Source organism: Stegodyphus dumicola, chromosome 5 (genome assembly GCF_044657685.1).
Source record: "Stegodyphus dumicola isolate Sdum_Otavi_A_Nest chromosome 5, ASM4465768v1".
Classification (NCBI taxonomy): domain Eukaryota; kingdom Metazoa; phylum Arthropoda; class Arachnida; order Araneae; family Eresidae; genus Stegodyphus; species Stegodyphus dumicola.
The window spans coordinates 39,561,789-39,589,590 of record NC_140772.1 but is presented as its reverse complement, the minus strand read 5'-3'; the positions used below and the strand labels follow the sequence as shown (position 1 = coordinate 39,589,590).

General features: G+C 34.3%; 2 protein-coding genes across 2 annotated transcripts in view; one reads left to right on the top strand and one right to left on the bottom strand.

The window, feature by feature from the left end:
- The window catches only part of LOC118202576 (intraflagellar transport protein 74 homolog), a 102,481-nt gene that overhangs the window by 56,945 nt on the left and 17,734 nt on the right, over nt 1–27,802 (bottom strand). The gene's annotated exons all lie outside the window — the stretch shown is intronic.
- On the top strand, nt 594–23,142 carry LOC118202585 (peptidoglycan-recognition protein SC2-like). The gene is made up of 5 exons (XM_085816594.1): nt 594–891; nt 2,254–2,321; nt 6,997–7,188; nt 19,681–19,886; nt 22,703–23,142. Exons 1-5 carry the CDS (start codon nt 866–868, stop codon nt 22,895–22,897), a joined length of 687 nt encoding a protein of 228 aa, XP_085672720.1. The 5' UTR covers nt 594–865; the 3' UTR covers nt 22,898–23,142.

Sequence of the window (27,802 nt, the reverse complement as noted above, 5' to 3'; positions counted from 1 at the left end):
GGAAGTGATGTATATATGTTCTCAAAGTTATAGCAGTTAATGTTTTGTCTGTCGATAGACTGAATGGTATTAATGAAATTCTGTTTAAAGCACTCGAGGGCTATCTGTCTAAGGGAAGAGATGTTTTCATTGAGGACTTTCTGAGGACATGGGGAAAAACCACGAAAATGCCCATGCAGCCAGCCCGTTATCCTCGGACCGACGAACTTACCACTCGGCCGTTTCAGCTTTAAAGCCAAACTAAGAAAGCAGGTTTTATACGACAGCGAATAATACTGTTCAGAATTCTTCTTCTGTGAATCAATCCTTGTTATCATCAATTTACATTTTTTCTTTCTCCCTTTCGATTTTGAAATGCATTAATATAACTGAATTCCTCATTTCTTAAATAATTGTTGATCTATATATTCATAAATATTTTTACTTTTAGGTTTTATTTATTTTTCTTCGCTGTACCAACAGCCTATCATAAAGCTCCAGCACTTCTAATTTTAAAATTTGAGTTCTGCTACTGAGTTCTTTCCTAGAATAGTTAAAACAATTTCTTAGACGTTACGAGTACCGCCAGTTTTCTGCGAAAGCAGCAGTTCCTGGAGTCAAGGGCGAAATGACGGTGTTATGCATGGCGATATAGCTATTCGTAATGGAATAACTCTTTATTGCTCTAGTTCTGTACCAAATAATTTGTAGAAAGTGAAACCTTTTATCTTATACATCGAAGAAGATTGAGAAATGCTGAGGAAAACGAATGATGAAAGTGACCGTAATTTAATTCTTTATTTCAGGCGTGAAACTAGCACGAAATTATTTTTTGCCCCTACATTGATTAGTATCCGATAAGTTACGATAGTTTCAATAGAGAGACATGGTGGTAAAGGCAGTATATGTCAGGTAAGTTTTGCATTAGTTTCTCTCATTGTTCGACGAAATTTAATGATAAAACTCTGGTGCAAAATGCGTTGGTACCATTCTTTTAAAAACTGGGAATCGGAACACGTTTTATAACGCTTAAAAGTGAAAGTAAACGAGTTGTATTTCCGCTCCATTTAACATGACTCGACAACAATATTGTGAATGGTGACAGCCTTGAATTTGGTACTACTGGCGCCATCTAGTGTATATTTTTAAAAAATTTTTTTCGGAAAGGTGCAATTATATTAAAACAAAAATTAAACCGTACCTCGATTATTAAATTATAGGCTGCCGAAGCTGAACAATTAAATGTAGGCAAATTATTAATGTCTGTCTATGGAAATTTGTAGGAAAATAGAAAAATATTTAATGATATTAATCGACAGCTGAGTTTTTGTTACATATTATGCAGCAAACCTTCCTGAGATGTAATTTTAAAAATCTGATGTGTACACCACATGACTTCCTTGTACGGAATATTAAATCATACGCATTTTTTCTTGCATTTCATTTAAACTTATTGGATTGAATTAAATCTACTTCACCGACAGCGCATAAACCACAATAGAATAAATGCATTCTTTAAAATTCACTCTAGTATTTGTTTATCATAGCAACACTCTGGCGCTAGATTCACTTAACAGTATTATATTTCGCTCATATTATAACTCATAATGCACAAAATTTATATCATTTAAAGAATAGAATTATCTAATCGTTGCCACATATTCTATTCAAATACTATAATCAAGCTCGGATGATGTATAAAATAAATTAAGCAAACAAAACAAAAAAGAAACAGTTTTTCACAGACGATTGAGTATTTCTCATTCAATTAATTCAGTTAATTAATTTTGTTGTTATTTTTTCGGTGCCATTTAACTTATTGGCCAATAAACAGTACGTATTTTCAGACTTCAAAAATATAATTATTTAAAGTAAACTATTCCATATTATCTGGTATTTTATGTATATTTGTATATTTAAATCATATTAATCATTTTTAAAATGCACAGCACACTCCTTGAAGATAAAGGAATAAATGTATTATTTTAAAAGTAGATACTTAATGTTTTAAACACAGCATTAATTAGTAATACTTCAAATATATATAAAGCAATTTTCATATGTGCTTATATTAATTATCATGTAAATTACAGCAAAGTAAAACGTTTGGGTAGTAAGAGTAATCTATGGATGACGATTTTACAATTAACTTTGCAAATTGTTCTAAAAATGCATATGCAACATTTACATAAATATAAATTCTGAATTAATTTATACTTTTGTTTGTTTGTTTGATTAGTATAAAATATTGAATTGTTTTTTTTTCTTTTGCAGCTTCTACAGAGTTTTCTTGATTTTTATATCGTACAACAATATGATATTTGCGAATGCTTTGAAAACAGGTATAGCAGTTTTTATCTACTTTTCTTATTTCTAGGAAATTTTTAAAAGAATATTTTTTTTTTTTTTTTTTTTTTTATCTTTAGCAAGTGAATGCAGCTAAAACTTAGAAATGAATTGTATTCGAAAGTCTTTCGAAGCTAATTAAGAATAAATAAATAAGGAATCAAAATATTCTTTTGAATAAAAATAATTAGTCTTATTTGAGCATTTTAAATAAACGTATCATTTAACACAATCTCCACTTTACAAAACAGAATCTGGAGACTTCTCATTTAAGTATCTTTTGCATTAGAGTATTGTTTATATATTTTGCTATTTTCGTGGCTCTCAAATCATTTATGTTCATAAATATATTTATATAGGTAAAAAATATGTAAATCAGCTTTATAATTTGATTTAGCAATAGCCTTTTAATTCCTGTTTTTTAATTTGGGTATTTCCGCTCCGCATTCTAAAAATAGTAATAACTATTTTGGACTGCGTCATTTCCAGATCACTCTATGTCACATGGCTTGCATCTGATGCCATAGCTAATTCGGAACTTGAACTAAAAATTTCGAGAGCTCAAACCTTTCTCTTAATAAGCAACCTAAACCCAAACCTTCTATTGGTCAGCTTCCATACTGGATAACTGAGCACTTTTGCTTCTACTTCTCTTGCCGATAAGACGCTGCCTCACTCCTTTCTTCCTATCGCAATATATTCAAAAATGCAAATATTCTGGAAATAGGCAGGATTAGGATGCCAAGGGAATTGTGGCCACATATGTCAGCTAAAATAAAAATGAATATTTAATCTTCCTCGTTGTTTGAGTTTGTTGATCATGCCAAGTTTGCCGTTCATTACGGATTCAACATTCTGCATTCTATGCCATCAACATTGTAACGTTCTTCTTCATCACATATGTGTTTGTGTGTTTAGAAGATCCAGCTTTAGCTTGGTGTGCAGCCGTCATTAGGCGTCCTAATTTTAATTCAGAGCATTTGGTGTGCAGCATAATCATTGTGTCATTAGCTAGTGAGGTTGGAAGGTTGATTACTGCTGCTCCAGCGCTACTTTTGTATCCTTGGTGGTAATGCTTGGTGGTAACCGCCTTGATTGATATAGTTGTTAGCGATGCTGGCTACCATATCGTTATGCCCGTACCGTACCGTATCGTGTCTGTGTGGCATGGCGCTCTCTAAATATTGTCGAGCCGCAAGTCCTCTCAAGCGGTTTAGTGAAAGCGTAAACAGAGTCGAGTGGCCCTTCCATCCGTCTTTCGGAATGTTCTGCATTAAAATTGGGGCGGAGCTGCATAAATAGTACAGAGGGACTAAACATGCATGGCCAGTGGGAAAGTTCTCGTGTTCCACTCACTTCTACTTGCAATAGTCTGCGATGTAGAAATCGAAATTGTATCTTCCGCCAAGCTACATGCACTCCAGCCTGAATTTCCGATATTTGTTTTCCTGGTATGAGCATTTGTGGTATGAGCACAGATCAATCACCAAGCCGTTCCATAAAGTTCTCTTTCAGCGTTTGTAGTAGGATACTGCAAGATGGTATTGGTAATAATAATAATAATATTATTATTATTATTATTATCCTGCCTCGCCTCTCATTGGGCACTACAGGTCATTCGTTATTAATTAATTACAAAGCAAATTACATTTATAAATACAATTTGATGTTGGTTTTTCCAACTTACATTGAATAGTTATATTAGTGAAAACAAGTTTGATTAGTAATTTGAATATATATATGAAAAAGTGAGTTATTTACATATTTATATAAGGCATGTTGCCTTTTACATATCGTCAGGTTTTAACCTGGTATGACTTGTATGATGGTCTTGTTTGTCATTGACGAAGCTGACAATCTGTCTTACTTCCTGGAGACCGTAGAAATCCGTTAGGTAACCTCTGAGACCTTTACTATGGAGTAGGGCGGTGTTGGCTGGAGATCTAAGCGACTTGGTAAGTGGGCATGAAGTGATGTAATGGACGGCATCTGCTGTGCTGGCGGGTGATCCACAACTGCACTTGACGTGTAAATGTAGAAACCTCTCTAAATATTGGGGGAACCTTCCATGATTGGAAAGGGCCTGAACCGTGTAGTGGTTCGAGTAAACTCTTGACAGCCTGACGATCGGAAAGATTGCGAAGGTATATGGTATTGGTAATGACAATTCAATTCATACTGTGTGTAGCTATGGACCCTGTGCCCTTGATGTGTTTGATCATTGCATTAGTGGACTACAGCCGTAGTGCAAGCGTATCTAATTTGTCCTTTGTTACGTCGCGGGAATGGGTGGAATTTTGCCATCCTGGTTGGGTGTGGCGTGTCACGTCGCTTGACATCCAGGTGTGCAGAGGTTAATATCTTTATCACATTAGTAGTCTCAGTATGAGAAACTCGTCTTTAGCTCGCTTTATTGCCGGCTTCCCATAACACCATCTCTTAATAAGCTTGCTAATTGCTGTGCCATTTTTGCTTCAGTATCTTTGAAGGAGGTAATTGACCATTGAAGGTCAAACCGGAGTCTGCAGCTTAAAAAATCAAAAATCGTGCCAAGACAAAAGTGAACTTTAGCCTGTGCTGCCCATATCTAGATCTCTTTCCTGACGTGAGTACTGACTGATCACCAAGTCACTTCATATTTTTAAATATTAGTTCTACATGTACTCTCGTTTATCGTACTGAATCATTTGTGAATAATTCACTTTACTTTATAATACAGTTCTATATTTGAGTGTATCAGAGTCACATCGTGTTCAATTTATAATAATATTATTTAAAAATATTTATGAAATTTTCAGCTATATTTTATCTTTTATATTTTTCTCTGAAATTAAAATTTTTTCTGATGTAATAGTGCAATTTTAATGGAATCAATACCGAAAATCAGGTTTTTGTCACTAATATGGTAGCGGTTCACATAATCTATAGGCATGTGCAGACATTAGATTTAAAGAAACGTGAAACTTTTTAAAATATCTCAGACTTTGGTAATAGTATCTAAGGAAGACCAAGGAAAAAACTCTATCTCAAATGAATCTTACAACTTGATTTGTGAGCCTCGTGCGATACTTTGTGTTGCACAAGGATTTCTTTTTTTTTTTTCTTTTTCTTTTTTTCTTTCTTTCTTTCTTTTTTTTTTTTTTAATTAAAAAAAAATCAATCTGAATGGACATACTTTGCGAACAGCAGCAACTAATCAAAAATTGCATTTAGCATTCGTAGATGCAATATTATATTTTACACAGGTTTACATAGAGTTCCTGGAGTGTTCCACTGCTCTGGAACACCGGAGTGTATGGATTGTTAAAGAATGTCCAAATGGTGTAAGAATGTTATGTTATGCTTATGACATTTTATATGTAATTCATGAAAACTCTTTCGAGGAATTAGAAAAACTTTTTTCATTTGCTGTAGGAAATCTAACAATGTGGATTGAAAAAGAAAAGCTGAGATTGAATTAACTGATTTCTTATTTTACCCAAAGGGTGGGAAAAAAAGTAGACCAAAGCAACTAAAATATGAAGATATTAGAATTAAATGTGTTGAAAACTTTAAATATATTGGTGTTTTCTTATTGTAAATAGTATTTTAAAGATCATTTTAATAATATTTATGAAAGAACTAACTCTATTCTGGTGTATTTTAAAAGAAATTTCTCATCTGAGTTATTAGCACTGAAAAGTAACATTATTAGATTAATTTACAAAACATCTATTATTCTCATTATAGTATATGATATTAAGATCATAGGAACTTGTAGTAAAGGGCGAAATGAAAACTCAGCTCTTGATATACCCTTACAAGAAGTATCTATATATAGTATGGTGTTAAATCTCAATTTTTTTTTTTTTTTTTTTTTGTAACCAGCATGCTATTGCCATGTTAGCTGACAGTCTGCCAAAGCAGATTTTCGTCCATACCATATTCTACGATAATTAGTTTTTGGTCTATTCCAGGATATATACAGCGTTTTCTCTCATATTAGTGACTGTTTTAATCGAGTGACATTTAGAGCTCTCGTGAGATTTTGACGTCACGAAAACAAATGCTAGGAGAAGGTCCATACACTTGAAGGCCTCCTTTATACACAAATAGGGTACTTTTCTGTTATCGGGGCAGGATTCAGAAATATGTATGTATGAATGTGCGTATATGTGTGAGTATGTATAAACGCACATACATACGTACGTACATGTATGCATGCATACATGAATACATTTCTAGATCCGGTCCCGATAACAGAAAAGTACCAAAATTGTACTAATTTCTTTCTGATAAAAACAATGTTTTTTAATTTATAAGCATTTAATCCGTCTATTTCATTTAGCCCTGTATAGTTACTTATCTCTGTATCTCAGTTTTTGGCGTCATCTTATTCTTTGTTACATTTACATACTTCTTGACGAGGCTGACTTGAAACTGAAGAGCAACGGATAGCAAACGGCAAATGTAAAAAAACTAGCTCATTAAGCTAAAATTTTGCATAATAACAATTTTCTTCTCCTTTCTTTCATTTATTTGTTCATTTTCTTTTAATTTATTTCTTTTTCCATAACAAATAGATTAATTGTATATGTAAGCGAAGTAAATACAATTTTCGTTTCCATTTTTCTTCTGTAAGAGAGCCTGCTATTCTGAAACCTTTTTTTACTTTTTTTTTTTCACATTTAGATCCTATGTGTAGTGAAGTGGAGATAGTGAGCAGATCAGAATGGAAAGCTAGACCTGAAGTCCGACATCGTCATATGAATTTGCCTTTGAACCACATCATTATCCTCCACACTGTAACAACTGTATGTAAAACTAAATTTCAATGCATTCGAAAAATTCAGCGTATGCAGGAGATGCATCTAGATGAAAGAGGTAAATAACATATTTTTAACGCACTAATATCTAAATATTATAACAGTTAATTAACCATGAAATATTAGTAATTACAGTCATCCCTCAGTTATCGCGGTTAGTAGGGACCAGAACCGGCTGTGATAAGTGAAAAATTGTGAAGTAGTGTTGTAGAGTCATTAGGTTGATTGGAAGCAGAAAAGATAAAAAATATGCAACGGCCTTCGCCGGGAATCAAACCACGGACCTCTGGAATACTGGCCCAGCGTGCTACCGTTACACCACGAAGGCACGCTAGGGAAGTGGGAGAAGTACCTTATAGTGTAACCTTCTCATTTTTAACATACGTAATTTTTTTTGAATGTATAATATCAGTAAGTGTATATGAAACCATATAAGTGCATATGTTATAAAAAGAACATTAAAAAATAGTTTCAAACATGTAAATAAAATATTAATAGTATAAATAATATACATAAAATAATGTATAAAAAACATAAATATGATACGTATGTGTGTGTAACATACGTAGATGTAACTAAAGTGTACATACTGTAAATATGTTTTTAGAACTCTTTTATTCTTATAACAAGGTACGTAACTCACCTCTGACAATAGCTTCTCTTCGCTTGATCTTTATAAATGTCGATGAAACACCTATGCAGTACGATGGACGTGAAGAAGATGAAGATGAATTACTGCACAGGTTAATGAGAGCTTTACTGCTCCTCAGATGACGCCTCATCGTCAGATACTAGGGGCTCTGGATCGTCGCGGGCAGCTTCGGATAGAGCTGGAGTAGTTGCAGGAGGCGGCGTAGAAGCAGCAGGAGGAGCTTCTGCAGAACGTTTTCGGCGCACAAGAGACATCGTGGAGTTGTGACCGCTGTTTTTTCTTCTGAGCAAAGAAGCCCTTCTACAACGCCATTACACCGTCAATACGATTGCTAAATTATACGGCTCTGACCATGTTGTCGTCGATTTCTTGGGCCCTTTGTTGCAGAGCTCTTGCAAGTTTTCCAAGGTAAGGCCACATTTTTCAGCTTCGTTGTCGTCACCGTCATCAGTTACCTCCTCTTCTTCCTCATTCGCCAATCTTGTCATTTCGACGAGTTTCTCGTCGGTTAGGGGGTTCGAGTGGCACTCGATCAGTGCGTTCACTTCTTCCATCGTCATGTCGAAGAATCTTTCAGTGGCTACCAACCGAGCCAGTCTCACAGCCTTATTTACGGCGAAGTTGTCCCTGTCTTCTGCTGGCGTGCGGGCAACTTTCGAGCCACAATTCCTCAATTTTGATTTTTTTTTATGAATATTTTTGAACAATCCGCGATGCATTGAGGCCGCGATAAATGAATCGCGAAGTAGCGAGGGATAACTGTACTACTATATTGTTACGTAAGATTCTTTTCCTTTACGTTCGTACGTTACGAGGTACGTGCGGATTTGGACTGAATAACGACGACACTTGATGAAGTATCGAAACACACTTTATTTAGCCAATATTAATCAGGACAGCTCCAAAGTCATGTTTACAGTCGTCGAAGATCTACTATAAACCTTCTGGAACAATCAGCAGCACAACCTTCAGACTATCAGGCTATCACGGTGAAGACAGCTTCACTGCAAAGCACCGGAGTACAGCTCCCGACTCTGATTCTTCATATGCCTCTTTTATGGCTCCAGTTTCTTCTGCAAGCTCCACTTTCATCTGTGGAAGTTGCTCTCGCAGCTTTTCTCAGCCGGCTTTCATCTCTTCTCGTCCGGTCTTCATCTCTTCCGGTCCGGCTTTCACCTCAGCCGTCATCTCTTGATATCCGGATTTTATCTCATCATATCCGGCTTTTATCTCGACATATCCGGCTTTTAACTCTTTCAGTTTGGCTTTCATCTCTTCCTGTCCGCCTTTCATTTCAGCTTTCATCTCTTTCTGTCAGGCTTTTATATCTTTCAGTTCGTCTTTGAACTCGGCTAAAAAGTCCATCAAAGTCTTCGTTTCCTTCTGCCATGGCTTTTCTCTGCAGGCGGATCACTGGCATTCACTCGCAAATCGCACTTCTGACACCAGTTGTTACGTTTACGCGGTTCGTGTGGATTTGGAGTGAATAACGACGACAGCACTTGATGGAAAATCGAAACACATTTTATTTAGCCAATATTAATCAGGACTGCTCAAAAGTCACGTTTTACAGTCGCCGAAAATCTACTATACACTCGCTGGAACAATCAGCGACACAGCCTTCAAGTTATCAGGTTATCACGGTGAAGATAGCTTCACGGCAAAGCACCAAAGTACAGCTCCCGACTCCGCTCGGTTGTTCTCGAAGCGTGGTTTCTCCACGTTTCAACTCGCGATGCACTCGACGACACACAGAGCACAGCTCCCGACTCTTCTGTTCAGTCGTTCCTTAAGCTCAACACTCTCTCTCGACGATGCACTAACCGTGATACACTAAGAGACTCTTTCGATGCATTCGACGACCCACTCGGCACTCGCTGCCCTGCTGTCAAATCGATCGACTCCTCACGGACTGACTAACTCGAGACTAAGTCTCCGCGTACTAAGTCTAACTAAGTCTCCGCGTACCAGTAGGGTTTATACAGTTTTTGGCTTGCGTTCAAGAACATTCTGGGCTAAACCGGTAAGAATTCGTTCCAGAAGGTTCTCCATCCGTCCATAGCATATCGCCAATTTTCTCGCTAAATGTGGCAACCCTCCCTTCCCTTGCCATTTTATGGCATTTCTAAACCTACTTTGCGGGGAAACTATGATTGCTATGAAGCTATGATGCCTGGACGCATATAAGCATTCTGGACCGCGCAACGCGCATAGGGAAAATCCGTACTTGTGTTTGGACATATTTTCAGATGACATCATTTTCTCTTGGCATAATGACGTTTCGGCAGGATTGTTAGTTTTGTTTTCGTTGACGCGCATTAGTAAAATCCAAGCGTGAATATTATCGTTTGTTTCCTTTGAAAAGGAAAAATTTAGCAGCAGAGTTCTGCAGATGGCTTACTGTTTCATGGAATAATAAAATCATAAAATCTTTCAAAGATACCTTTAAATATCAGAAGCAATCTTATACGCTTAGATTATATAAATGGTTTGAGTTCATAAATTTAGTACAAAAACCAAAACACGACGATCTTCATCCAACTGTAAAGGCATTGTGTCCTAGTATGTATATTATTATTATTGCAGTTTTTGTTGCATTCTGTTTCCTTAAAATTGTAGAAAATATTTCCTTTGTAAATGTTATGTTATTTCCATGTTAATGTCCGTGCATTCTAATATCCTGTTGCCTTAAATGAAAGAAAAGTGCATTCAGTATCGTCGCTGCATCTAATTCACGTGTATAAGAAAAGAAACTTCCTTCTCTGACAAACCCTATTTTGTGCAAAGGTAAAAAAGATGTTGCACATTAAAAAATGGGCATTATTCATAAAGTAACATATTCAATTTAAAATACGTATCTCTAATTTCTCTATTACAAATCTATATTAGTCTAATTTTTAAAAAAATTTCACTTTTCAGACTGATTATAAATATTGGGAATTTACTGTGTACTATGTTAGCTCCCAACGTCGTTTTTGCCATTTCCGAAAACTGCCTTGACTCATGCTTTCGGAGATTGCATGTACAGAAAATGGATATGTAATGAATATGAAATAATGAATTAATAATCACAACATCTTTAATATGAAGGCGTTTTAAATAAAGAATACATTTATTAAAATCTCTGCACTTAACACATTTAATGTAATCACATAGCAAAAAAAGGGGAGGAATACAACGCACGTAATAATCTTTTCGCTACTGTTATCAAAATGCAAACAGACGATATAGAGGTGCACTCTCTTGCCCAAGCAAAGTCAAGGAGTTCCTAAACGTAGAGGAAATGATGTCATCGGAAGCTATAGCCAATCACAAGGAGGAATTTTTCCCTATGTGCGTGGCGCGGTACAGAATGCTTATATGCCGCCTGGACATTTCGTAACAATATATACAGTGGTGTCCAAAATTGTGGACACTTTTGGACATTTTTATGTTTTTGAACTTTGTATGCGTATAGAAAATGTTACGTTTCGCAAAATGCAAACTTGTATATATCATTTTAAAAAAAAATTATTACTGAATTCAATACAAAACACAAAATTTAATTATTTGCAATACAAAAACAGTTATATGTATTTTAATTTAAATAAAAAACACAGTTATGAAGTGGTTTGTAATGTCTAGCTTTCCTGGCCAATCACTGTTCTTGTTCTGAGAACCAATCAAATGTTAGTAACTGCCAGTAGAAGCTGACATCATGTTTACACTTGAAACAATTCATTATTTTGCTTTGTTCTGTAGAAGGAAAACCTGTTTCTTATACACTGCAATTACAAGTAGGAATTTTTGTAAAACTTTTAATATTTAGTCAAGAAGCATATAACATCAAATAAAAGAGTAGATTGGACACCTAGAAAGAGATGTAATATTATTGTGTTACGAGAAAGTGGTCTTTCCTATGCTGAAATTGCAAGACAGGTGGGTGGTTCAGTGACTACATCTGGAGTCCGAAAGTTTTGTTTACGATATCAAGAGACAAATTCAATAAAAAACAAAGAAGGAAAAGGCCGAAAAAGGTGCACCACATCTATTGATGACAGAAGAATAAAAAGACTATGTCTCCAAGATAGAAAAATGTCATCAGCAGCATCAAAAGTGATTTGAATGATGCTGGTGTTTCTGTCAGTTCAAGAACAATCAGAAGAAAATTAACAGATGTTGGACTGAGAGGTAGAATTCCACGAAAAAAGCCTTATCTTAATTTTCAGCAACGAAAAAAAAAAAAAAAAAAAGACTACAGTGGGCAAAGGAACACATTAATTGGGCAGCTGATCAGTGGTCACAAGTTATATGGTGTGATGAAACTAAGATATCGTTATTCGATAGTGATGGGCGAAAATATGTAAGACGTAGATTAGGAGAAGAGCTACATCCTGACTGCATTCAAGCAACTGTGTAGAACCCAGTTAGTGTTATGATTTGGTCATGCATGTCAGCAGATGGTATTGGTCGCCTTCATGTCATCGATGGGACACTGAATGCCAGAAAATACATTGACACTATTCTAGAACCAAAACTTCTACCTTCCATCAGAGATCTCTTTCCCAACAACGCTTCGTTTATTTTTCAGGAGGATTCTGTCCAAAATATCGAAAGGCCAAAATATCGAAAGAGTGGTTTCGTACAAAGAGCATTAAATTGTTGTCATGGCCAGGAAACAGTCCTGACCTCAATCCAATCGAAAATTTGTGGCACCGTTTGAAAACTCTTGTCCGAATGAGGCGCCCATCAAATTAAAGGGAACTAATTGAGGCTATAATTGTTTCCTGGCATCATGTAATAACGAAAGAAGAGCTTAAAGTTCTTGTCAGCTCAATGAAACGTCGATGTGAACCTGTAATCAAAAATAAAGGGTACCCTACTAAGTACTGAAAACTCACTGCAAGCATCACTATCTAATGTATATCGATAATTATTATCGTTTAACTTTTTTGTGTTGCAAATAATTGAATTTTGTGTTTTGTATTGAATTCAGTAATAAATTCTCTTTAAAGTGATATATTCAAGTTTGCATTTTGTGTAACGTAACATTTTCTATAAGCATATAAAGTTCAAAAACATAAAAATTTCTAAAAGTGTCCACAATTTTGGCCACCACTGTATGGGTGATGCTGTAATTTTGACAGAAGATAAAACCAATTGCTTAAATGAAATGTTGAAATTGTAGACATACGAGGCCGAATTCAATAGAACTTTTTTACTGGATAAAGCAATTCTGGTGACACAATATTCACATATGGTTCACGCATGATTGTGGGTTCAATAAGCACCCACAATTTTAAAAGGTTAGTCCATTTTCAGACAATGGACGATACAGGGAAACGAGCAGCACGTGTAACTAGAGCGAAAGCAAGGCGGTTAAAAATAGCGAAAGAGGATGCGTAGCTCGTTCCATTGACATTTACAGTAAAAAGTTTCTTTAATGTGACTGGTTGAGAACTATATGGAATGTAAAAGGTTAAGATGACATAATGCGGAATTAGGTTTCAGATTTGATGCAGTTTCGGAAAGGTTATTACTACTTTTAGAATAGAAAGTTCCCAAATTAAAAGAGGAATTAAAGGGCTATTGCTAAAGTATAATTTATAGATACATATATTTTATCTTACATACCCCCACTTTTCAACGATCCGCTGAGAGAACCAATTACGTCGCAGTCGTGGTGGGGATGGTAATGACATTACAATGAATAACGATGCAACTGCAATCAGCTGTAGCCATCATGAACACTGAATATCCATTTTTTTTTTCTGAACATGAACACATAACTCCTAAAATACATTTTTTAGGAGTCATTGAACAGAATGGGCGCACTCTGCACTCCCAATTTTATATAAAACGTTATTATATTTTAGAGCAATAGATAAAAACTGCAGAAGGGCAAACATATGATAGCTGGCTATGAATAAGCTCGACTCCTTTCTTTAATCCTCACAACGATTGAGCAAAAGCTTTCGCAATGCGAAATACTACACTGAAAGAACGACGTCAGTGCAGATGCCTGGAAAAGTTTTCTATTTCAACTGAAATTATTAATTTAAAGGCCTATTCCGAATTAAGTTAGTAATTTGTTAATATCTTTCCTTCATATTTTTATGTCTTACATATTTGTAATTGGAAGAGAAACATACAGTGAAAAATTTTTAAAAAAATATTATTAAAGTAACTTTAAATTCGCGTTATTTTGAATAAAGACATAGGTTCTTTCATACACATAGACATAGACATAGACATAGGCGTTAGACATACGTTCTTTTCTTCAAGAATATGTATGACAACAGCGACAACAAAAAAAAATCTGATGTGACTTCCACATGACTTCCTTGTACGAAATATTAAATTATACGCATTTTTTCTTGCATTTCATTTAAACTTATTAGATTGAATTAAACCTACTTCGCAGACAGCGCATAAACCACAATAGAATAAAAGCATTCTTTAAAATTCACTTTGTTTACCATAGCGACCTCTGGCGCTAGGTTTACTTAACAGTATTATGTTTCGTTCACATTAAAACTCAGAATGCACAAAATTTATATCATTTAAAGAATTATCTTATCGTTGCCACATGTTCTATTCAAATACTATAATAAAGCTAGAACTATGTATAAAAGAAATTAAGCAAACAAAACAAAAAAGAAACAGTTTTTCACAGACGATTGCGTATTTCTCATTCAATTAATTCAGTTTTCACTTCGCGACGAGGCAAAAATACATAAAAACTCAAAATATATGTACTAAAAATTACGAAGTAAATCTTAAACACTTATTTCCTCGAAAAAAAATTCCAGAAAGGATAAAGCATGATTTAATTTGCAATAAAAATGAAGGCGTTATTTTTGTGTTGCGAAGCTTAGTCTCCCTAGATTGGCAACAAATCTACAATTCTGCTGTTTCAAATGTAAACAAATATGTCCGCCATGTTATTTAAAACTTAACCACACTTAAACAGCTTTTAAATTGTTGATAATTGTACAAATATTACTTCCAGAATTACGAAAGGCATAAAAACTTTAACCGGAAGATAAAAACAATATAATTCAATCATTTTTAAAGCAAAAAAATGTAGAATTTATAAACATATAAGAGTAAAGAAACTGAGATTACTGAGCCGGGTAACAGAGTGGATATATTTATAAATATATTTATATACGTTTGGCCCGCCGATTGAAACCAAAATAGGAGGTGCACATGTACATGTTTTAGTAGTCCTTATATATAAAATTTCAACGTTCTGAGGCTACTCGTTTTTGAGTTATGCGAGATACGTACGTACGCACGTACATACATACGTTCGTACAGACGCCACGAAAAATTCTGTTCAGAATTCATTTTAAAGCAGTTTTTTAGTTTTTTTTGGAGGAAAAGAGTCTTTTATTCTGTCCTTACGTACAGATATCCCGCAAAAACATCGTTAAATTGCATTGGAAAGCGGTCAAAGTGTATATTTTCGTTGAAATATGCTGCCTGAAGCTTTTCGCGATTACAATACTTCCTTTTTACCTCGTACAAGGAAGTAAAAAAAGTATATAAATAAATAATAAAATAAAATGTTTGCAAAGGTGGGAGAGGCAACAAAACCATTTTATGTAGAAATCAATAGGCTAGGCAAAACAAAAACAAATGCAGCGCTATCTGTTGAGGAATATAATATTAAAACGTGCAAAAGCTAAGATGTTAGACTTTTTAATCGTTCGAAAGAACTGGATTGGAATTACTGTCTAGTGGAAACAAAGCCAACATCTACTGCAAAAAATACGTGAATGCGATTTTCCGAACGAAAGATTGGTATTTCTTCTGCCTTTTGATGTTGCTTTGAGGTATGCTTCCAGAGTGCTTTGTATGTGCACATCCCATGAAATGCTAATAATTTTCATATCCTAGTATGTTCTATGATTCATGCATTTCAGGTCTGCTGTGTGCTTTTTCTTGGTGTAGCATTTGTAACACGTAACAGTGGATAAAATTTCAGCGTAACTGTTAACTTTTATCTCTGATGCAGTCAATAGTAAAGATAAGAAACAGAATTACAAACGACATAAAATAATGCTTATTACAAAACATTATTAGAGATATAGATACAATAAAATAGCCTTTTAAATCAACTATTCTTATTGCCATATTATGCATATTCTGGTTTACAGCGGGAATTAATTCCGCTCCTACCAAAGCTTATCACGGAATCCCAGTAAGGGCCTCATACATAAGGGCTCATCAAATTGTTCCGCAATAAAGCTATTTACATTAAGATAAAATACAATAAAAATAAAAATAAGAAAACATTGAGACGCATTGTCTCTGGAATCTCACTGATGGGTGAGGATGCGATGACAGAAGACTAGCATTGTCCAATCAGGGGTTTGGTGGCAGTCCTCTAACTCCTGCTGAGATAATGAAAGTATTTAAGTCCAAAATTTGCAATAAAATTGATACGAGGGTTACACATGTTGATCTTGTCCCTGCGTGTTTGCGCTATCTAAGAGAAAAAGCTGCAAATTGTCTATTATTCCTGTCTTCTAGATGTATTTCGTAAGCGAAAATATCTGCAAAGCCGGCGTACGTGTTCAACAGTGTGGAGTACTAACGGCGTCAAGGCGTTCCTTAGAAGAGGAGGTTAAGATTTCACTGAAAAAAGTATCCAATACGAAGATAAATTTTCCTCTCTGTTCGCTGTGTGATACGGTTTGTTCAAATGCCGGCTGGTGAACTCTGTATTTAACTGTCTAGTGTGGAAGCCTAGTAACAATAACATGCATGTATGGACTAATAATAACTGTAGCGATCGTTTGGTAGTAAAAATAACAAAGGAATTTCTACTGCTTAGGACTATTGCATTTTCAGTCTTAAGGAGACTAGAAGAATAATTGGCTTGGTACCGTCAGCTGAACTGCACTTTTGTCTAAAAGTGTTACAGAGTATTTTTCATGAGAAATGTACTGTATATAAATGCTTTTATAAATATTTAGTGAAAGCATTTCGTGGATAAAGCATAATGCACCTATTTTTAATGAGAGAACTGTAGCAACTGTCAGTAGAAATAGAACTACAGTAACCATGTAGCTGACATACTGACACAAGAATGAATTATTATTTGCATGCAAAATTTTAATGTTTACATGTGTGGAGATGATGTATCATAAAACATAAATCACACCCACTGATTTCAAGCGGGTGGGATTTCTGTTTTCATTCAGACCTATATTTATCCAGGTCTGATCGCTTACGCGCGATCAGTAAATGCCTTGTTTTTTTTATTATTATTATTGTTATTAAATACCATAAGCCGCTTTCAGAAACGTCAACTCACAGGCGATAAACTCATAAACTATTTAATCTTTTGTAGTATTGCTAAGAAATTCAAGATGAATTTAAATGGACAACTACTTTTTAATTCCTTTGCGGCTCTATTTCCACAGTGCTCGGTCATCGACATATGAGGACCTCTGAACACTGAAACACATAAAATCAAGAAGAAAAATAACATATTTGAAAAGAAATGATAGCTGTAAAAAACAAAAGGAGATGCTGGAAAAAACAGTTTGCAATAGAATGATCTCAGGTTGCAGTTCCATTAGACTATTCATGTAGTCAGCTGAAGTGGAAGTTGCTTCAGGTCCTTCACGAGATCCTACTTTTGCTACATCGTAGTGGTTATGTTAATCTTGACCACTTTATAAGGTCTTAAGAGCTTGGATCTTAGCTCTAGAACTTCTTCTAACTGTATTCTTTGTATGGCTACTAAGTTGTCGACTTGGTAGCAGAGTGGAGAAGTTTAAAGACGTCGATTATTAGTTCTCCTCTTGTACTTTGAAGACATTCGCTTTGCCCACTTGAAGAATAGTCTCTTTCTCCTGGATTGTGGAGCTTAGGAATTCTTCTTTGTTAGGCATTGATAATATGTATATTTTACGTGAGACTTTAGATAACAAATCAGAATAACTATCAATTCTTTTATATAATGGGAGCGACTCATCTGCATTTTTCCTTCAATAAAGTTTTGATCTAGCATCAGCTCGATATTTGTCAGCTGCTTTTCCTTCAACCAAATAACGATATGAAAAAATAAGTTTCACAGATTGTAATACATTTAATCAAGGTTATAACACATTAATACATTTAATCACTCCTCCGTATGTCTAAGGGTTTTCACACAACTTTATGCTAAGACTGTGGCAAATTATCGGCGTGAATTGTTCACGAAATTCGAGTACACGGATTAAATCCCAATACCAGTTTATTTAGCTACTTCTGAAGGACTGCAGCTAAAATCGAAATGTACAACGCAAAATAAAGTCAGCATGCGGGAATAATATTTGCTGTGAATAAATGTAATAAATGCTAAGCTTGTCTGAAGGGCACGCGGCTAAGCATGACTCTAAGTTAACCTATAGAGCTTTTAAGGGGACTCATACACCTTAAACCCCTTATGATCTTCGAATATGTGACTGTTGCAAGAATTGGGATAATTTATTTATTTTAAAAGCAATTACTTCCAACTTTTTACAGCTGACTACGTAATATAGCTGCTTTGGAAAATAGTAACCAGAAATTTGTGTTGCCACAAACATTTTTGTAATTTAATCCTCTTTGTGACAAAATATTTCGCCATGTTTCCACCTTGCGCGCATGATATTTTAAAAATGGCTAATGCTACATACTTGAAATTTGATGGAATTCTTTATATGGGCACTACTTTCTAACTGAACCAACAATCTGATGAATATTATAATATTGAAAAATTTTATGGAAGAAAACATTAAAAATTTTGTTAATAAAATACATTTTATAAACTTAACTCAAAATAAAATAAAAATTTAACATGAAATTTTTAAAATTTTAGGTTCACAGTAGTTTCCAAATGTTATAAAAGCTATATATTAATTATGGAATTAAATTATGAAACAGAATGTTTTAAACTGTGCGCGCAAGTTGGAAGCATGACGAAAAATGTTGTCACAAAGCGGATTAAATTATAAAAATATTTGTGGCAACACAAACTTTCTGATTACTACTTCAGAAAGCAGCTATATTGTGTAGTCAGCTGTAAAAAGTTGGTAGTAATTGCTTTTAAAATAAATAAGTTATCTCAATTCTTGCAACAGTCTTCTATTCGAACATCTTATGGGTTTTAAGGTGTATGAGTCCCCTTAAGTTCTTTGACGAGCTTTTAATTCGCATAAGTTTCTGGTTTAACACGTTGACTGCCGCGCGCATTTTACGTGGTTTGCCCATGACGCCACTTTAAAATTTTTACTATGCGATGTATATTATGTTGAAATATTATCTACAGAAGATGTGTGAAATTTTTATTATGCGATATATATTATGTTGAAATATTATCTACAGAAGATGTGTGAAATTTTTATTATGCGATGTATATTATGTTGAAATATTATCTATAGAAGATGGTGATGTGTAGATTATCTACAGAAGATTATGTTGAAATATTATCTACAGAAGATGAGTTATATAATCGTGCTTAATGCATTTTTCGTGGTGGGGGGTCACACTGTAGACCATTATTGCGATTTATAATTAAATTTTTACGATTTATTATTCTTCAAACCCTTATAGTAACAATGGTACTATTTAAAAACTTATCAGTATCAATATTTACTGTAATTATGTATTTTACTATTGGTCGCTTCGCCGGTCACCGGTGGCACCAACGGCGCTGTAGTCAAGTAGAGTGCCGATCACCGGTGACCCCCACGACACTCAATTTGTTAAGCAAATATACGTGACGTGAATCAAAGGGAAGACAGGTCTGCGAAGTTAAACTTAAAGAATGTTTGTTAACTTGTTACTAAAACTTAAGCTAATTTTCACAAGGGTGATAGGAAGGCCATCAGTTTTTAAACTCCATAATTTAGTTCAAATGTAGCTCTTGTTTTTTAGGTTGGTGGGACATAGCTTATAATTTCTTGATTGGAGGTGATGGAAGAGTTTACGAAGGTCGTGGCTGGAACCATACCGGGGCTCACTCTGTCAATTTCAACACCAACTCTTTAGGAGTGGCTTTCATAGGAAATTTCAACCTAGATACTCCAACGAAACCTATGATAGATGCCGCACAAAATCTGATTGAATGTGGAGTACGCAAAGTAAGCAGCCATTCAAAATTTTTGTTTATTTGTTTACAATTCAGATTTTTTTGTCGCATTATGTGTTCTTTTTATTTTTTAGTTATTTAATATATTTTATGTAATAAGTTTATAAGGTATCTCCCTCCTTTCCGCATCCCTTCGTGGTGTAATTGGAAGCATATTCGACGCGTGTTGAAGAGGTCCAGGATTCGAGTCTCAGCGAGGGCTTTGCACATTTTTCACTACTCCTGCTTAAAAAAACCTAATGTCTCTACAAATGGTGCTCGAACTAAAAGGTGGTGGATGATAATTCGTCAGGACCAGGATACGGCGAATGGGTCCCTTCATCCCCAGTCATCCTTTAAAAGGGAGAGTATATAACGTATTTTCTCCCTCTTTTCCGGGTGCCTTCAGGGTGTAATTGAAAGTATACTCGACGCGTATTCGAGAGGTCCAGGATTCGAGTCCCATCGAGAGCAATGCATATTATTTACGTCTCCTGCTTAAAAAAAATCTGATGTGTGCACCACATGACTTCCTTGTACGGAATATTAAATTATATGCATTTTTTCTTCATTATATTTCATTCATATTATAACTCATAATTCACAAAATTTATATCATTTAAAGAATAGAATTATATAATCGTTGCCACATGTTCTATTCAAATACTATAATAAAGCTAGAATGATATATAAAAAAAATTAAGTAAACAAAACAAAAAAGAAACTGTTTTTCACAGACAATTGAGTATTTCTCATTCAATTAATTCAGTTCTCACTTAGCGAGAAGGCCAAAAATACATAAAAACTCAAAATATCTGTATTAAAAATTACGAAGTAAATCTTAAACACTTATTTCCTCGAAAAAATTTCAGAAAGGATTAAGCAGGATTTAATTGGCAATAATAAATGAAGACGTTATCTTTGTTGTTGCGAAACTACGTTTCTCTAGATTGGCAACAAATCCACTAGTCCGCTGTTTCAAATGTAAACAAACAAACAATGGCCGCCATCAAGAAAAGGATTAGGCTTAGCGGCACTTAAACAACTTTAAAATTGTTCATAATTCTAAAAATATTGCATAGAGATTTACTAAAGGCATAAAAACCTTAACGGGAAGATAAAAACAACACAATTCAATTATTTTTAAAGCAAAAAATGTACAATTTACAAACATATACGAGTAAAGAAACTGAGATCACTGAGCCGGGTAACAGAGTGGATATATATATAAATATATTTATATACGTTTGGTGCGGCCGATTGCAACCAAAATACGAGGTTCACATCTGCATGTTATAGCAGTCTTATATACAAAATTTCAACGTTCTGAGGCTACTCGTTTTTGAGTTATGCGAGATACGTTCGTACATACGTTCGTACAGACGCCACGAAAAATTCTCTTCAGATTTAATTTTAAAGCAGTTTTATAATTTTTTGGGAGGAAACGAGTCTTTTATTCTCTCCTTGGGTACAGTTATCATGCAAAAACATCGTTAAATTGTATTCGATAGCGGTCAAAATGGATATTTTCGTTGAAATGTGCTGCCTGAAACATTTCGCGATTACAATACTTCCTTTTTACTTCGTACAAGGAAGTAAAAAACCGTAATGACGCTAGAAGTTTGTTGTGAATTTTGTTTGTTTAATAAAATTTTTGACCATTTATTGTATCTGTAAGTATTTATTTCGCGTATAATATTGCGGATGTTTTAAATGAATTTATTTGACGTTTGAATTGTAAAGATAACTCAAGCAGAACCAGAGATATATTCAGAAATTCTCCTGACATGTTTCAGTGATATTTAGTGAATTCCCGTCAACTTCGCGATATTTTGAAAGTTTTCGGTTGTCTCATTTTCCAAGTCCTAGCAGCGGCGTTTTTGCAAGCTTCCAATAATACCCATTGTACAATCCTATCGGCTAATCTTTGGAATATGGTAACAGGTAGTTTGGCGACATTTTGGTAAGGCGATAAAGGTCACTAGCTAGGACTTTAGCAGTGTACATGGATAAAGTCAAGAGTGTGCGCAATGCCATTTTTGTGCAATTCTGAGATTTTTTTTTTAAGTGAAAATAAGTCGACGTGTACATGGATACCGTGTATGTGCAATTCTTAGAAACGCGCGGCAAGCATTTTGCGATTCTGCACTTTCTCCCAATTTCGCACCTAATCTTCGTCATGATTAATTATCATATTTAATTATTTTTATTATATATTTATATTTATTCTATAAAAGATTATATAATATATATACTATAAAAGATTATCTATAAAGATCGTCATATTTGTTCTATAAAAGTTCTAGCATAAGCGTCATTCGACTAGCAGATTGTTGGAAAAAAATGTTGAGTAAAAAAAAAAAAAAAAAACATGCCTTTACTTCGTGAAAACAAAATGGCGCCCAAACAAAAAATAGCAGATTGCTGTAGCAGGGTTGGTCGCCAAATTTTCGCCAAGTTACCATAATCCAAAGATTAACCATCCTATAAATATCAGTTGCGTTAGTATGTTCTTTCAGTGTTAATTCAGAGTCTGCGACTATTTTGCTTATGTTTACTTTTGTAGGCTTTGCTGTGTGAGTGATTTTGGACATCTGCGATATTCCTCGCATTTTAAGAACTCATAGATATTTATCTCGCTTATGTGTTGCTATTTATTGTTAAAAAAATTCAGTTTCTGTCTGTTTATGTAGTATAGTTTTTAAGGTGATCCCTATGAGTGCACAGCACGCAACCGTATAAGCAATTTAGTTAATAAAATTACTCGCAGTCAGAAGACATGTGTCTATAAATTCTTATCCTATTTAATTTTTAAATAATTTTATTTAGGGTTATCTGACGCCAACTCGTGAAGTCCACGGTCACAAAGATGTTTCTTGTACTGAATCTCCCGGTAACAATCTCTACGCTGAAATACGTCGATGGAAGAATTACAAAGGAGGTCGTCTTGAACTCTACAACTGCACTCCTTTAGACCGGCCAGTTATAAGTGGCGACATCATAAGGGACGAAATAGCAACATAAAGCAGTCCGTAAATTCGAAGGCCGAGGGCAGAACATCTTACGGAGACCGCTTCTAATCCATCCTTTAATTTTTTTCTACATAATAGATGTTATAAATGCAACTTATACAACGGTTGTTTAAATAACTAATAATTTATAACATTTTTTAATTTAAAATTGTTTAAACAAATAATTGTTTCATCTTTCTGTAAGCTTTGTTTTAATGATTTAATTTATTAAATGTTGTATAACAATATAAGCTCGAATGAGGGTCCCATTTTTTACCGATTAAAAACAATAATTATATTACAAACATAAGATCAAATCAGTGCAGTTAACTTGTTTATCAATTTATCAATTAGACTAAATGAATCAGAGTTTTTTCCAATGTTGAAGAAATAGTTTCTTCTGATAAAATGAGCTTTAAAAGTTTATTTCTTTTTCCAATTTTGTATTTTTAAACGCTAAAATATAAAATATTTATAAAATTTTACATATTTTAAATACTGTAAGAAAACTGGAAGCCCGGTTCTGTGCTCCATTTGTCCTAGTGTAAATCAGGCCTTGTTTACGGAACCTTTGGAATGTGTTAATAAAACAACATTCATGTGTTACTGACACTTTGCATGAATATTTGATATGTCAAAACCAGAAATTTATATATGATTAATTTATTCATTACAGCTTTTGATTTAAGTTGTTTCTCATATGCCTTCATAAAAAAAAAAAAAAAAAAAAAAAAAAACTTAGTGAAAAACATTTTGTTAAAAAAGTCTGAAAGAGCTTTTAGGATTTATGTTTTAACGTCATTTTAGAGCAGCGTTTCTTAAGGTATCCGACTACGTTCGGAGCACTTTTTTTCAAAAAAGCAGTATAAGTATACTATAAATAAATTTTCTCATTTATTATCTACATAGATTAATTATGCAATATCAAAATGTAATATATTCTATTATTATCCTGCAAAAAATATTAAATTTACTTGAAATTTTAAGCAAATTTAAAAACAATTTGAAACATTCTATACGAAAAAATAATAAAGTTATATTAAAAAAATCATAGAATAATAAATTACATGCTTTTATCTAGGGAATGACATAGGGTTTTAAAAATATCTTAAATAGTAAAAAAAATTCAGAATTTTGAAATTTTTTTATGACATTTTCGATAAATTCTCGATGTCATTATTTAAATAACAAGCCACAATTTCAAAAATATTCAACATATAAATATTCTGGTATGTCATTCCCTAGATAATTATATATAGATTAAGCATACAACGTTTCATAAAAATAAAGTAATAATAATTTCATTTATCTTGCACGAAGTGAGCCGGTTTTTAGAAAAAAAAAAGATTTTGAGAAAATGCATTTAAAGTTTAAAATGCTTTATTTTTATTATTAAATTTTGACCCAGATACCTAAATCTCCCTATATCTATAGGTTATACCTTCCTTTTGTTCAACTTCATCTGCTTTTCTGTTTATATTCAGCCTATTTGTTTTTTTGTGGTAATTTTTACTCTGGGTAGTGAGTGACAATTTGATTTACTCATTCGCTCCATGTCGAGCTTACTAAATCTCTCGACTGCATATTCACCATGTTGCATATCTATATAATTTAAAATATCTAGTAAGCCTAAAAGCCCTCTGTTAAAGTGTATAACAGCTATATATGCCTCCAATTTAAGAGTTTGTAATTTCACAATGGCAACCATCGGTATAAATTTCCAAAAAATGTCATTAAAATTTTGATTGCATTTTGTGTCTTCCTTTTTTATAAGCACTTTTAAAAGAACTGCTGCTCACATAGTTTTATATACGCTCTGAAGAATATTAATTACATTCTTGGGCCAGTCCTTTAAATTTGTTTGTATACACTGTTCTAACTGATACAGGTAACTGATATTTACAAAAAATATCTGGTTCATCTGGGCACTGACCATGTATAGGTAGATTTGCACTAGAGAAAGTGTGAAAAAAATGGAGCAATTACAGCACTTTCCATTCACTGTTCCTTATTCTAACTCCATTTTGAAATTTGTCAATAAAGATATCATTAGTGAGCGAAATTGACCCCTCCATTAAGATACTTTTGTTTTCCCTTCAATTTTCTAACTCTGGAACGCGGCTTCTGAATATGACTTACGCGTTCATATTTGGTAACACTACTTAAATATAAATATCTTTTACGTCACCACTCACTTTCAAAAACAAACTCCAGCCGATGAAAAGCATTTTAATTTTAGTTCGCTCGATGGGAATTGCTTTATTAATATTATTCTCTATTTCCTTCGCAACAGGTTTCTTACGCATTTTCGCTTATAAACAAGGCTTCAATTTTTTATCACCCTTTATTATACTTTTAACTCGAATGTTATTAAAAATAATCAAAGACTAAGATAAATCTAATTGCAGTATGCAATGTGTCGAATCAAGTCAAACTCATATGCAGCCCACCAGCGGCCGAGCGGTAAAGTCGCTGAACACTGGTAATTCGGTCCGAGGTTCGAATCCCGCGAACGCGCTGGCTGCATGGGCGTTTTCGTGGTTTTCCCCATGTGTAACGTGTATACGAGCCAGTTTCCCTTAAGTCCTCCACGAAGGCATCCCTCCTCTTAGGCAGATAGCCCTAGTGTGCTTTGCCGTAATTAAATACACACACACACACACACAAACTCATATGCTAGCGAGGACATAACGCTTCCAACAGATAATTAATAAAAATATTGCATTTTATTGGAAATAATTTCATTTTCATGCACAGATTACAGATAAGATTCTATTAATTCCCTCTCTCTAAAAGTCTTTACATTACATTTCAAAGATAAATTATTTATATCCATTTCTAGCTCTTTTCAACTCTTTGAATGCGCACTTTCGGTGATTTAAATGCCCATTTCCGGTTTTTGCGCCTTTATGAAATCCTTAATATCTCGGTTTCTAATTAACGTAGAAACAAAAGCAGACCAGTTTTGGAAAGCTAAATAAACAATCTATCCAATAAACGAATAAAAGAAAATTACCATTTTTTGCCAAAATTGGCCTTTTCAACGTGTTCGGATACCAACGCACGGAGCCCTTCCACAGCTTCGACGGAACCTGGGATTTCGTTGAGATCACTCAAGAGTCCGGTGAACTTTTGAGTGAACTCCACATAATTTGAGTTATCTGCACGAAACAACATGCTTTTTCTCCATAACAATCAAGAAAGAAACTAAAAAAAAAAAAAAAAAAAAAAAAAAAAAAAAAAAAAAAGAACTAACCTCGCTTCCATTTAACTAATCTGGATAATAGATGCAAATGCGACAGTTCAACGTTGCGAGTTGTGACAGCACCCTCGGAACAATTTTTGCTATTTTTCACAGCACTCTCGCTGAACAATCACCCGGAATCTCTGCATCCGTGATTCCCCAGCTTATTTCTTTATTGATGGCTATACACGAGGGAGTATATTTAAACATAAAACGTGCTACGAGTATCCGGGCATAGTTAATCATTTGCCAGTGTGCATCTTATAAAATACAAATTGATCGAAAGTTTTTTTTTTTTATCATAAGTTTTGTTTGTTGATTCTTATAACAGCACATCGCACATACACTTCCGTAAGATTAAAAGTAAAAAACACAATATTTCGAGGACCGTAATATAAATTATAAGGAACTCCAACCAGAATAGCAACTCCAACCAGAATTTATTATTCAACGATTTTGCTTAAAAATACAAAGAGAACTAAAACTGCGACTCCATTCTTCTAACCGAAATATTATTCTATTATGTAATCCGCAGCAGATGTTTCGTGAATCGCCATTATTTATTAAATACCACAACATCCAGAGCGTGGATCGTGGTGGTGCACAAGCATTTAGCCGCTGTGGGCTTTAACATGCCTTTGGAATTGCTCCTAGGCAAGTGGCCATGCATAGAGAATAGTGCTAAGATGCGCAACGGTTAAGCGGCGATGTAAAGAGGCTAATTGAACCTGGTGAGTAACTTAAGAAAGGTATGCAAAAAATGCGAGAAGTCAAATTTCTGTGGAGCCAGTAAAAGCGATTCAGAGAAGATGAACTACTGGCGTGGAAGTTACAGCATAGGGACGGTGGAAGATACGTGTTATGCAAATACAAACAAATTGATTGATAAAATTTACAGAAAGAATTACAGGCAATACAAATGTAATAAAAACAAACATATTTATACAGAATATGTACGTAGTTAGCGGTATATAAAAAGTCTTCTTCCTGCTTTTCTAGGATTTATAAAGTCTTTAACGTCTAGACTAGACAAGAGACTTTAACGTCTCTTGAATGGCTGTTCAACTGTGTGATCATAATTTGCCAGTTTGGCAATATAGAATGGTTTGAGTTCATCACTTTGGTAAAAAGTTGTGAGAAGTTGTTAGAATGTAATCTTGAGCATGTGGAAGATCAAGATCCATATAAATGCGTAATTTCTCACGAACCAAGGCGAGTTCGTGATGGAACAGAAAATTTTATTTTGTCTAGATTCTGTCTGGAAGGTCTAGACTTTTTTTTTTTTTTTTGGTTTTGGGTGCTGCGGCCGAAACTGGTGCTCCATAAAACAATATTGGACGTATGGAAGGGAAACATTTAGGGTTCTCTTTACAATTATGTGGAGTATAGGGTTTCGTTCTATCAGGTTGTATATGGCCATATATGCGGCATTTGCTTTGTTTAATGCATATATTGATTTGTTCTTTGAAGCTCAGCTGCTCATCCAAGACGATTCCCAGATAGATCTCGCTGCTGGGTGTAGTTGATTATCAATTTGTAAATTAAGATTGTCTTGCTGATTTTTGCGATGCCTTTTAAAAAGCATGACATAGCATTTTCCTATATTTAGTTTGACTTTCTATAGTTTGCACCAATGCGCTATTATATTAAGTCCAAACTGCATGTTGTCAACTG